At 39.4% G+C, this 14,545-nt stretch overlaps 1 protein-coding gene across 1 annotated transcript in view; it reads right to left on the reverse strand.

The window, feature by feature from the left end:
• Positions 1-14,545, reverse strand: part of CDH13 (cadherin 13) — a 759,507-nt gene that overhangs the window by 12,631 nt on the left and 732,331 nt on the right. The window contains exon 13 of the mRNA XM_054048572.1: positions 11,966-12,184. Within this exon, the coding sequence (XP_053904547.1) occupies positions 11,966-12,184 (219 nt within the window). The remainder of the gene's footprint in view (positions 1-11,965; positions 12,185-14,545) is intronic.

Below are 14,545 nucleotides of genomic sequence, written 5' to 3' on the forward strand. Positions count from 1 at the left end.
TCTAATGGATAGTTTTTAAAAACGAGCTTGCAGAAAGTAACAATCCATTTTAAACAGCCTGCTTAAGTGTCTGTGTTATGGATTTATACAATGGTAGTAGCCACCTGTCTATTCCTAGAGGGCGAATCTAATGTTCACTCTCTATTCGAGGGTGTGTGATGGAAGAAAATGGCGAAAGAACACACATGCCATTCTTGAAGCCCAATATTTCAACCTGCCTTACCTTACCAAAAAAGCCCCATAGTTCATACCCTTGCCTAAGGGCCTGATTTCCAAGAGCTCATTGTCCAACAACTCCCATCTAGGTACCTCCAGCTTGTATTGGAGGTACCTAGATGGCACTGACCATTCTCATAGCTTGGCGGTTTTCTGATGCCATTTCCTATTTGTTTCAAAGAAACAGAACAGAAGAGTAAAACTAAATTCCAGAATGTGGACCCATTTGCTAAACAGCCCTTCAATGCTTTGTTCCTCCCAAGAGACAAAGATCAGCCCTGTGCAGAGGGACAGTACATGCCCTTTACACCACTTAAGTCCCACTGAAACCCTCATGGGAATTAATGGTGCATACGCTTTGTGCTGACTCTCTGCATGGAGATGAACTTTATCTAAGATGTGTGTTTGCACCAATTCTAATTTAACATACAGTAGGATAGCTAATAAACCTGGATTCTACAGTTCACTGCTTGCATGTGCCATTTTCTTCAGAGGAAAAACTTCAATTACCCTCTCATCGGAAACACTGAATTTAATCTTTGCATAATTAAAAAACCACATTTACAACATGGGGTTTGTTGAAACCTCAATACTGTTGCAGAGTTAGTAGGGAAATGGTATATAACATCATAACCACAGTCACCTCACCAACATTCAGATAATTATTTCCTGGGCTTACCCTCTAGAAAAGGGCACGGATTAGATACATAGTCACTGCTGTAGCCGAAATGTAAATTATAACAACAACAACACACCACAGAAGTTTTCAAATAAATTATTTGGTTTTTGCCAGTGTCCCAGTGTGTGTGCGTTTTCCAAATATCCAGAACTATGCTCTCTTTGAGCTTTCTCCAAATCTATTTCCATGGACTTCAATAGGACTTGGATAACGCCCTTGGAAATTACTAATATTTCTTTGGGCATATAGAAAATAATCATTTAATAGCCACTTCCTAATGAGACCTAAGTCAAATCTCAGTGTAGCAAGATGTTCTATAAGCTTTACTGCAGGTGTCAGAAGATATAGGTTCCTGATCTTTGCCAAACAGGCATTTGCTTTTCTTAGGAAAGAAGGGAAATTTATTCCCCAAATTCCCACTAGACTTGGAAAGATGAAACATCTGCCCCAGTTAGAAAAAGTGTTTGCTCATCTCAGCAACCAAGAAACCTATTTTTTGCATGAGCCAGGAGGTGTGCCTGTGGCCAGGGAGAATCCGTGATCTAACTGAACATACATACAAGGGTGAAGGGTCTAGAAGAAAGAAAAAGTAAATGATTTTCCAATGGAAAATATTCAGTTCACAGGTTCACCCATGTAGTTCATTGTCATTTGCTTTAGTAAAATGACTTCTAGACTCTTAATGATAAGAAAAATGCAGCATGTAGTAATTCTGTATGTCTGAAGTGAATCTGTCGTACCTACAACTCCACTAAAATCTTAAACACCAATGTCAATATTTAATTTCATGAATTAAAACGACGGACGTGCTATACAAACGGTTGAGACCAAGCCTGGCAAGGAAGTGGAGAAACATGTCAGTTCAGGCAGATCAGCTACTAAAGGGCACACCAGGTCTTCCGGAGGCTGAAATAATTTCCAAAGGGAAGTCTCTTTGGTACTGCCAGCCTACTTTAAAGATGTTTTCACTTGCGCTATCAAGTAATTTGTTAATTAAAAATATAAATTGGCCAGAACTTCCATTGGAGTAACACTACTTTACACTGGCTGATGATCTGGCCTTCATCTTTTTAACTCATCACGTTCCTCCTCCTTCGTTGAACCCTTTTTTCTTGATTTGTTTATTTGTTTGCTTTTATACAATGGGCAATTCTTAGACAGTGTAAAATATGCATGTGACCTCTACTGATAGCAAAGCACAACAGTCCTATATGGATTAGTAGTGATGCTTGTTTTGTGGTTGAGGGAAACTTTGAAAGCTAGCCTACAACTTTTTATTACCCAGTGCTCAATGTGATTATGCAGCTACCTAATAAAGCAGCTTCCATAAACATTCCTGCTTATTATTTGTTTCGAGTATATTAATTTGGGGACTATAATTCCTACAGTAAAGCGCAAACATATTACAGGCCTTGGATATATATTTTTTCTTTAAGTAATACAGTCATGTCACCATAGCTTTGATAGACAATAAATATAAAGCTGCACTCTCTTTCAGTTAAAGTGGGAAATAGGAGGGAAGGGGAAGCTGTCCAGTAAAATAAGTATGTAGGAAAGAATTCTCTCAAGCACTGAGCTGTTAAATCCCACTGAATGGCTGAAAATATTCATTTAATAAAACAGACAAGTAAACGTTTGAAGCAGACCGACTGAGTAGTTCTCTTTAAGTTTTCACACATATAGTACTAAAGTAAATGAAATGCATCAAAGATGAGAGCCAGCCAACCTTTCAAAACAATGGAGAACTACTTAAGCAGTCTGGTCTCATCTTCTAAAGCAATACAGCTCAGTTTGCGAGCAGTCTTGCAAAAGTAGAGCATGAACATAATTAGTCCAGGGACACTTAGTCTCTAGGTAAACTATATCCCAACATGAAATATTGAGAGAATCCCTAAAAACTCGTTATTAAAATAGAATGCAAATGAGAGGAAAGTAATTTGCTCAGCAGCCATGGAAGAAAGTGAAATCAATTAGAAATTTGTCAGATTTGGCTGTGCTGATGCTATATATAGATAAATATCACTTTAAACTGCCCCTGAATTTTCATTTCAACCCTAAATCTTCAAAGCACTTTTGTACATGCCCCGTCTGTGCATGCATAACCCATGTATGCACAGATCTTACAGTGGACATGAATGATTCAAAGCCCCAGTGGCTTCTTCAAACATTCCTCTGGATAATAATAGTTATCTTCATCCAATCAAGCAACACCATGTGACATTTGTGGCCAATCAACCCCCCCCCAACTCATCTTGAATTTCAGATATCACATATTGAATACCAGTAGCAAGTTGTTTAGGATCAGTCTATATAAATATATATATATAATTCACAAAGATATGTGTTAGTAATTTTGAGGTACTCAGATACTACAGTGATTGAGAGAGCGAGAAAAGCATAGCTAGATAAAATAACTAAGCGAGAGAAAACAGAATCATGATTTGTTGTGGACATTTTGTGAGCAGGAAAACAGCCTAAATTTGTCCAGTAAAGTATTTTCTATGAATCATTTGCTCAGTCCTCGTTTTTAGGCATAGTCTATTTTAGAACAATTCAGAAAACTGTCTGAAGTTACACACCTGATGTTACAATGTTATCCAGAAAACAAACACAGTCCTTTATATTACAACCATTTACCTCTGCCAAATAAAAAAAAAATGGAAAAAGAAAATGTTCTTCTGAATGAACACCACAGAAAGGGCTCCTAGTTTAATCTCTTCAAATGTCTTTTTCACCTCTATGGAATGCTGGTGTTACCACCACCACAGATTTTAAGGAACTAGTTGTTTTTGTATTATCAAGTATTTATTTATTTTACATTCCCAATACATATCTATCTATCTCTATCGATCTATATTTTCTAAACCGTCACATGTTTTTCAACATTTATTTTTCTGGAATCTTTAGTTTAAATGTACTTAAAATGCCCTTTACTGATCCAAATAACTGTACTGATTCACTGACATTTAGGCCAATGACTTACATTTTCATTAAGGTTAAGTATAAACTGTGGGTGGGGCTTTGGTCTTATCTATATAGCGAGGTATTAGATACTGAACCTGCAATTCATTGTGCGTGGGCAGATTGCTGTGCTGTGCCCTCTGACTTCATGTGTGCTCAGCCGTCAGTCAGTCTTCTCACAATAAGTTGTAAGACCCAGGTGTTACATTGCCATTATTATCAGAGTATCTGAGCATCTCATAAACATTACTGAGTTAATTATGTCTCCGAGAAGTTGGAAAAGACGGGGGGGCTAAGACAGACCTGGAGAGATTAGATTTGCCCAAGATGTCTAAAGTAGAGCTGAATCCACATCTTCTGGCTCCCAGTCAAGTGCCTTAAACATAAGAGCACTATTCTTCTACTAGAGGTTGGTCAATCAAAAATGTTAAGGGGCTCACAATAAAACTATTGTTCTCACAATATAGGTGGGCCGGTGTCTCCTCGCATTTCAAATCTAGGTATAATTATTAACGTTTCATAGCACTGTATGTCTATTGTCTTCAATGGAGATATTTCTGATTTACGCCAGTGTGAGAAGAGAATCCGGCCCTAAACAGCACTATTAAAAGCTCCTTTCATGCATATAGTATGCATCCTGGACTATCAGAAAAGAGCTTTTGACTACAGCAGTGCAAAACTACTAATTTTCACATCAGAAGCATTCATAAATTTCATACTTAGTGAAATTTTGCTAATATGTACAGCTCTATGTGATGTTAATACTGAAATTATATTTTTCTTAAAAAAATGAGTACTTGTTCTGGTAGAAATTCGCTACTTTTACTAAGAAGTTTTGGCTTTTGTTTTCATTTAACCAGCAAAATGTTGGTTCTCCTATCTGTAAAAACTACTTATTAAAATAAAACCAGCCACAACACATCCTAAAAGCACTGAGATGGGAATTATATATATTTATTTTTTGGCAACCCCACTAAAATGAAATGTTTTCCACGTAATTTTTTCCTCTGACCTCATGGAATAGAGCCAGATATTTGCTCCTTATGAAAAAAAAAATCCTCTAAAAATGAAACAAAAGTTAAACGATGAAAAGCTGTATTACTTGCCTGATTCAACCTAAGCAAAGCAAAGAAATTCAGAGATAAGACTCAAAACTGTGTACCTGCAGGTAAAAGTCCTGCACTGGCAAAGGAAAAGACCAGACAACCTCATAGGTCTTTTCCATCTGTAACTTCTATCATTTGTCTTTGGTTCACACTAGATCGCATAGACTGAATCTTCAGATGTTAGGTGTTCTTGCATTAAGTAGAATTTACATGCTGCAATTCCTTTGTACAATGAGGTGGGTTAAAGGTGACATTTCAGTTTTAATTCTGGCTCTCCACACTCAGGCAAGTTTAAATCTGCCAGTTAATATTATTTGAAGATTTTTTTATTGGTTTAATATCCAACATTTGAAATCCAGGGGAAAAATAAGATGTTGGGTCTATTAGCCCTGTAGATGCATTCCTAAATGGGGATGGTGGGCAGCAGAGAGGAAAAGCTATAGAGGTGGCGGTTACCATTTCAAAAGGAAGGATAGAGGAAATTAATAGGAAGTTGAATTCAAGGATCTCTCTCAGGCTTATCTGCAATCACAATACAGGCATCAGTGCACTACTCTTGTTTCTCAACACACTGAAGGCTTTTCACACTTTAGTTTGACAAATGAATTTCAACACAGAGACCACAAACTCATTTCATTTCTTCACAGCCACCTTATTTTTGGTTTCTATTTCTTTCTGTTCATGATAATGGAGTATTTTAGTTACGTGGGCTGAAGTCATCTTTACAACTTTGTAGCCCACTTCCCAGACTGAATCAAAAAGAGAAAGGTTTCTATCATTTGTCTACCGTCAACTAAATGTTTAACAGAAGTTTTCAGTTTCACCTCTTTCTCATAAGTAAATTAAAGCAAAATATTGTTCCTGCTGTAATTAATTGAAAGCATCACTGCGCATGCTATTTGTTCTGGTTTTGACTATTGTGCTTTGAGGCCTCGTTTTTAATCTCTTGTTTTTAGTGGGCTTAGCTCTGACTTAGTCTTTTATGTTGATTTAACATAAATTAAAATGTGACAAGCAATCCCCAGTTTGAGAAGATGTACAATTATTTCAAAATCAAGTCTAAATATTTAAATAATAATATTCTGAATAATGTCCATCTGGTCTGAAATCTAGATCTGATCATTCAGGATAGCTATAATAACGGAGAGCCCGGCTTTTGCTGTTGAGCTCACTGTGACTGTGAACACAGGTATGTTTTCTTCCTGATCCTCCTTTAAGCCAATGGCAAATAGCCTGATGGAGCTGGAGAGCATTTATACTTTGCCCACTCTGTTGTGCATATATCCAAGCCCTGAAGGTTCTTTGATGCATATCTGTGAGTGGGCTTGTTTTGATTAAGTTCATTGTGGAAACTCATTCTACCATGGCAGCACTACAGGGGAATGAGAACAATATTTCTATCAGGCGCAAAGTATCCTGAAAAACTAATAGTCTGGTGGTTAAAAGCTTGTTAACATTTATGTACACTGTCATTTGTTGTGAAATTAATGGTATTTAAAGTGTAATTTGTACAGTCAACTATGCTCCTTTTACTATCCACCCAACACCTGTGGAAAGTGATCTGCCAGACTGTCAAATGGTACATTGCCATAATGGGCTAATTCTTCTTTTTTTAAATCAGTAGGCCACTTTGTGGAGATCCTCTTAGTGGAAAGGCTGGGAGGTTTCAGTTAAAATGGTGAATAAGTCCATCATGAAATACAAAATGCTAAAAAATGTTTTGATCCCCTTCAGAATACCCCTCACTTGGGCTACATCAGCTCCTGAATTCAGATATTTTTACTGCGTGACATTAAAATGATCATTTTCCACCTGCAGTAAATCTGCCTAGCATACGTGAGGGATACCTCCAATATAACTTATTTTGGCGTGGTTGGTAAATTAACATGCTGCGTCTCTTTCCTGAAAGAAACAAATAGTTGACTGTAACAGCCCGGTCACCACAGACCTCACATCAGAGCTCCGAGAGACAATATTGTACCTTAAAACTGAGGCTTATGTGCAGATGTGTCAATAGTGCACTTCTCCCTAGTCCTGCCTCCTTGTCCCAAGGCATTACTCTGTGTGACTGACATCCAACAGGCTTATCCCCGTTCTCTCTGGCTGGCAGCTGAGATCTATTTCTCTGATCAGACCCATCTCTTCACCCTACTACCCAGAAGCTTCCTTTGTCCCACTCTCACTCAGCAATACCCTTTTGACAGGCACCCTATTTCTGTTCTCCCTGATATCACAGGGCCACAAGGAGACAGGAATGGCCAGCCTGGATCAGACCCATGGTGGATCTTGTCTAGTATCCTGTTTCTAACAGGGGCCAGCACCGGATGCTTCAGAGGAAGGTGTAAGGACACTGCAAAAGGCAGATTAGGAACAATATGCCCCAACTTTAGGTCTCATCCTGGTCTCTAATAGTTAGAGATTGGTTTAAGCCCTGAAGCATGAGATTTAATATCCCTTCCAAAATTTGTTAGCATTAACTATTGTAACTCTGGATGTTCTTGTTATCCAGATAGGTGTCCAATCCCTCATTAATCTTACTAAGTTCTTGGCCTCAATGACTTCCTGTGGAAATGAGTTCCATAGATTAATTATGCATTGCACAAAGAAGTATTTTGTTTTATCACTTTTGAAATGCCACTTTTCCATTCCATGGAATGGCCTTTGTTCTTGTTTTATGAACAACACACAAACCGGCAATCCCTGCTTAACTTTTCTTGCACCAACCACACAACTACTTATCCCAGGCTTCTGGGCAATTGTATATTTCTTAGCCTGCCATTACTGAATGTACTCAGCAGCAGCTGAATATGCTGAACTGTTTCCTTTTGATTGTCTTGAAGTTTTAATCAGGTTCTTCAGTTCTGCATTCATTTCATTCAGAAATCTGCCACATATCACTTCTCCTGTGACTTACAGAACAGGTATATTTTCTAAGTTTAGTTAATAATTGTCCTATTTAAAGATGTTTTGTACTGGCCGGAGATTCACACCGGGCATTTTTATACTGAAAAGCTCTTTCATGGGGTTATCCATCCTCACGCCAGATGTCAATTACAAAAATGAAAGATTTTGCCATGAACAGCAAAGTTCACTTGATTGAGGAATTTACCTCTTAGGAATAAGAGCCTCATAAAACATAAGCACCAGGAGCAAAGTGAGCTACGTAAGGGGTTTTGCAAAAATTAAACCCATAACTTGACACTAGCAATGGGATATTTCATCTGTTCAATAAGCATTAAAGTTATCTTAGTTTTTATGGCACCATAATCTTTGATTACTCTGATAAATATTTGGACTATGCAAGACATTGTGATAGAACTAATGGCAGCTATAAAAAGAAAACCTACTTGTGGACATGAGTAGGAACCACCCTCGCCCCCCCCCCCCCCCCCACATCGCTCCCTGGACATGACACCAGCACATTTTGCAAAAGTTCTGAGCCAGAGCCAAACTTCTCAGCTACCTCTTAGGCTTCATTCTCTACTGCCTTGTGTGGTCACACACACCTGTGGAAAGTGATTTTAAAATGCTACTGGTCTGATCTAACAATGGTTTTCAGTCACTTTGCACAAGTATTAATGACTGTACAAGATACAAGCCATTGGAAAATCAGGGTCCTCGCTCAATCGAATTCAATCCATTGTGGAGAGAATCACTGGATTTTAGGAAAAAGTCTAAATATGATCTGAACATGGGAGGTCAGGCCTATCTTTGCCTGAATGTGCTTAACCCTATTTGTTGAATTCATGCTCACATTCACAACAGTGGATAAAATCACCTACATCTGGCAAAAGGTGGTCTTTCCACGTGTGTTTTCCAATACAGCTGGTGTTTACTTGGCTTTTCATCAGTTGCCAGGACAAAAGAAAGAATATCTTTTCCTACCCAAACAAACCACACCTGCAAATCATGCACAAATACATCATTTGTGCTGCTGTTTTGCAAAATTAGAGACCAAATTTGTAAATTTGACCCTTAATAATTTTTTGACAGGCAGCTTTTTTTTTAAAAACAAACAAACAAACAAACAAACAAACATACAGTAATGGGCTTGCTTGTGGCTTTTATGCCTCAAGCCCACGTAGGATGTGGTGCAGAGCTGCGCTACTCCAGGAAGAGTGCCAGAGAGAGTGAGTGTCTTAGATGGGTACTGTCTCTCCGGCGCTGCACCTTGCACATAATGATGGAGCAATATGCTCCCTCCTCAGTATGCTGGCCTTGTTCTATGGCTTAGTATCGAGTGTTGGCAGGATCAAGCAGCTACTATCTCCTACCCCTTCTCATTATATTGCTCCCTAGTGGGTGTTGGGGTGGGTGAGTAAGAACCAGCAGTCCCTGTCTTTCCCAGAATGCAAGGACTGTCAGTGTGAATGGTTCTTTTGCAGCCACACAATGAAGGGGAATCTCATTGTGCAATCCTTCTGTTCCTGTGCACATAGGCCATTTCTCACAATCTGGGCCTATATATGGCTCACATTTTAACTAGTTACGGTTGTGGGGAAATATACTCAGTGATGATCTGGATCCAACAGGTAGAATGTAGATAAACCTACTTCCCAGGGTTCATTTCCAGGAAAAATGTGTTGACTTCTTAACCTGCTAGATAACAACCAAGTGGGTATATTCAAAACCAAAACACTTAACCAAAAGATATTAAAACAATATAACCGCTTCCTGTAATCACATCCTGTACAGACAAACCAAAAAGAAGAAAGTTTCAGAAGGAAAACTGAAATCTCATCTACAGATGCAAAGAGGTTATTATAATGGGCCTGACTTATGCCTGGTATAATGCCATTAACTTCCATGTAGTTGCATCAGAAATGAATCTGACCCAATGAGCTGCATATTAATACACATGGATATGATTTTTTAATGTCCTGCAGAATAGTTCTAGCAAACATAATAACTACTTAGGGCTGAATTCAGGGTGCAGGGTAACTGGACTGACAAGTGCAGTCACTCCAGATGTCACCCAATGGAATCGAAAACAGGAATTCGCACTTAGCATTTGTACAGCTCTTTTGATCTTCAAAGAGCTTCACAACATCAGCTAATTCTAAACTTCCCACAGTGACTTTTATGCCAACCTTTTGGGATAAAAGCAATATACTCGAATAAAAAAGAAACCAATATGATGTATACTATATAACTTAAGCAGCCCCAAAATGCCATATGTGCAAAACTCTGCTACTCAGTCCTTTATCTCAGCATAATGTCATATTTTACTTTACCCAGACTCTAAGCCCTTTGGTCGTACTGAGGTGTTAAGTCCACCTATACAATACCATGCATATATATGGTGTACTGTACAAATCTTACACAATCCTTAAATCATAGGTGAATTGTTATTATTATCTCCATTGTATAGATGAGGAAACTGATGTAAGAGATTTGTCCAAGATTAGAGGTGGGCAAATATTTTTGGATAAATAGTTTATTTGTCAAAAAATGCAATTTTGGGTTGACAAAACTATTCGTGAATTTTGGTTGCATTCGTAAAATAGTTTTGGCCAAAAATCCTCCCCCAGATTTTTTTTTTTAATTCAAAGTATTTTGTTACAACATGCTCAAACTGAAACATTTTGACCTTTCATTTCAAAATTATGTTTTGTTTTGTTTTTTGAAATTTTGCTTCATTTATTTAAACAAAACAAAACAAGCGAAAACACACTCAAAACCAAAACAAAAAATAGGTGGGGGAAGGGTTTGGATTGAATAAAATATTTTGTTTGACCTGAATGAATTGAGGGGAGAAAGGGAAATGGAAATGAAAACTTCCATTTCAGGTTGATATGAAATTAATTTTATTTCCAGATTTTTTTGGCTCAACCACTGAACTGAAAAATCAATTATTTTCTCAGCTCTGCCCAAGATCATTAGAGCAAGCCAAGGGCAGAGCCAGCATTAGAACTCAGAAGTCCTGGTTCCCCTAGTCACATCACCTTTCAAGCATTAGTTTTGACTCTTGACCCTCCAAAATTAAATTGTGCATTCGTAAGGTTTATTTTTCTTTTTAGAAAGGCTACTCGGAAGCATCAAAGGAGAGACAATCCATTGAAAGTTATCCCAAGCCATCAACTCCTGTTCTCTCTTTTTGACTTGCAGTTCTCCAGACTATCAAACTTAGATGTCTATAAACTCAGATTCTTGAATAAATTCCCTGTGTACGGTTGCTGACGTAGTTTATGTGGGGGAATAGATTGAAGCAGACACTACTCATTTTCATAGTGACCCACAACAGCTATTGTTACAAGAACACCTTTAATCTCCTGTTTCTGTTTTTGAATTGAATTCAGGTGGGGAGAGATGAAGGAAAATGAGTCACAAAACTGTTACTACTGCCCATGCTTCTCAGTTTATAACAGGGGTCGGCAATGTTTGGCATGCGGCTCGTCAGGGTAAGCACCCTAGCGGGCCGGGCCAGTTTATTTACCTGTTGACGCGGCAGGTTCGGCTGATCGCGGCCCCCATTCGCCACGGTTCGCCGTCCTGGGCCAATGGGGGCGGCGGGAAGCGGCGCGGGCTGAGGGATGTGCTGGCCGCGGCTTCCCGCCACCCCCATTGGCCCGGGACGGCGAACCGCGGCCAGTGGGGGCCGCGATTGGCTGAACCTGCCGCGTCAGCAGGTAAATAAACTGGCCCAGCCCGCTAGGGTGCTTACCCTGGTGAGCCGTGTGCCGAATGTTGCCAACCCCTGGTTTATAATATCTCAGCTTTGATTTTCTTTGATTCTACTCAAAACTTTTCCTATATTTGTAATCATCTGCTAATTTGACAACCTGGTATTTCCTACCCTTTTTCTGCCTATAGAATTTTTGTTCCCCATTCACATACTTTCTCAAAATATTCAAATGTCACACTGTGGACTTTTAGATCACCGTACAAATTAACTTCTTCTCCCTTGGGTAGGTTTTCTTATGAAGAAGAACAAAAGATTCACTTCCAAGAACCTAGATAAATAATGCTTCACTGTTACTACTTAGAGTTTAGGAAAACTTACAAAATAAACTGAAGAGTGAAAAGAGAAGGATTAGGATCATGCTGATATGAAGGGCATCGGCTGCACTGCAGTCCATTTTGGATTTCTTGCAGGAACACACTTGTACTTTCAGTTCGGTATTGTTAGTCAGAGGCGGTTTTCCGGAATCTGTCACCAAGATTGGGATGTTGTAATTGGCCTTCTTCAGGTTTTGAAGCAGGCTGACCTGGGCATGAGTGTCTGCAAAGAATAAGGAGGTAACGATTAGGCAGCCATGGGTGGCGGGGGAGTGGGGGGGAATAAAAAGGCACCAGTATGCCACACCACATATGCCACATGAAAATATAGGGGGAAATGAGAGGACTCTACATAACTAGGCTGGAAGGATTTGTTGGTAAACATCCATTTCACAAACCCACAAAAAACAATTTCCATCAATAATAATAAAAATTCATAGATAGGCACAGTAAGAAAGTGCTTCTTGAGAATTTCTGAGAGTTTAATAACAGGGATCGGCAACCTTTGGCATGCGGCCCGCCAGGGTAAGCCCCCGGGTGCATTGGGCCGGTTTGTTTACCTGCGCCGCGTCGCTTCCCGCAGCCCTCAACCCCCATTGGCCTGGAGCGGCGAACCACTGCCAGTTGGAGCCATGATTGGCCGAACCTGCGGACGCGGCAGGTAAACAAACTGTCCCGGCCTGCCAGGGTGCTTACCCTGGCAGGCCGCGGGCCAAAGGTCGCTGATCCCTGGTTTAATCTAAGGATATTTACTTTGTACATTTTGACATGTGATGTGTTTTAACTATTATAAAAAGCTTTATTAATTTTTAATCTCAACATCTACTGTCATTAAATAACCATTGTCTTACCCACTCCCCTTAATTTTGTGCAACTGTGAAAATTTAAATTGATAAAAGTAAAAAAAAGTGCTTAAAATTAAACATGATATCAGTCAGAATTCTAAAAAAATAGAAATGGAATACTTCCACGCCTATATAACTGATTACAAAATGGCATTCAATCAACAACTTAATCAAGGAATTCTTCCTCTTTGGCATGAGTATATTTTCCCCCGGCTCCTTCTGCAATCCCATACAAAAAAAAAAAAGGATTTTCAAGAGTTTATTTAGTTTAAAACTATGATTTGTCCAATTGAAGCCAGTCAACTGGCAAATTCCAATAGAAACACACCAATTAAGGAGTAGATTGTGGCTGACCCACAGTGAGAGGGGAAAGGGGAAGACGGATGCGGAGGTGTTGTAACTTATGAATACTCTATGTGACCTGGTTTGCGGCACAGTTACTGTATGGCTATAACAACAAGGAGTACTTGTGGCACCTTAGAGACTAACGAATTTATTAGGGCACAAGCTTTCGTGAGCTAAAACCCACTTCATCAGATGCATGGAGTGGAAAATACAGGTGGAAGATATATATACATAGTACATGAAAAGATGGGGGTTGCCTTACCAATTCTAACGAGACAATTCAATTAAAGTGGGCTATTATCAACAGGAGGAAAAATCACTTTTGCAGTGGTAATCAGAGTGGCCTATTTCAAACAGTTGACAAGAAGGTGTGAGTAACAGTAGGGAGAAAATAGCATGGGGAAATTAGTTTTTAGTTTTTGTAATGACCCATTCACTCCCAGTCTTTATTCAGGCCTAATTTGATGGTGTCCAGTTTGCAAATTAGTTCCAGTTTTGCAGTTTCTCGTTGGAGTCTGTTGAGTGTCCCGGGAGGTTGAAGTGTTCTCTGACTGATTTTTGAATGTTATAATTCTTGATGTCTGATTTGTGTCCATTTATTCTTTTGCATAGAGACTGTCCATTTTGGTCAATGTACATGGCAGAGGGGCATTGCTGACACATGATGGCATATATCACATTGGTAGATGTGCAGGTGAATGTGCCCCGATGGTGTGGCTGATGTGGTTAGGTCCCATGATGGTGTCTCTTGAATAGATATGTGGACAGAGTTGGCAATGGGGTTTGCTGCAGGGATAGGTTCCTGAGTTAGTATTTTTGTTGTGTTGTGTGTAGTTGCTGGTGAGAATTTGCTTCAGGTTGGGGGGCTGTCTGTAAGCAAGGACTCGCCTGTCTCCCAAGGTCTGTGAGTGAAGGGTTGTTAGTCTCTAAGATGCCACAAGTACTCCTCGTTGTTTTTGCTGATACAGACTAACACAACTACCACTCTGAAACCTGTATGGCTATATTGAATCATTGTGATGTTTCCTGTAAGCATATGTTGGTTTAGTTTAATAGTAAGGCTGTTAGGAAGCAAGCAGGAAGACCACACAATGACTCCAGATAAACAACCTTCTAATAAACACATCAGCAGGCATGAAGAAACATTGACTGAACTATTAGTTGTGAAGATACTGCTTCCAGGCTTCAGCCAAGTTAAAGGACTTGTTTTGCCAATGCTGGAAGCCAATAGTCCAAAACGATTTTAAAAAGCAGTTGAGAGGTGGGGGCAGTTGTCAGGGAGCTGTTCCTGGAGAACAGACAGTCACAGACAACCCGCTAGGAGATCTGAAGAAGCTAGGCCTTCTTCCAGGGGGATGGTAAGCCTTGGGGAAGATAGACATACATTAGACCTC

Source organism: Malaclemys terrapin, chromosome 14, assembly GCF_027887155.1.
Source record: "Malaclemys terrapin pileata isolate rMalTer1 chromosome 14, rMalTer1.hap1, whole genome shotgun sequence".
Taxonomy (NCBI): Eukaryota; Metazoa; Chordata; order Testudines; family Emydidae; genus Malaclemys; species Malaclemys terrapin.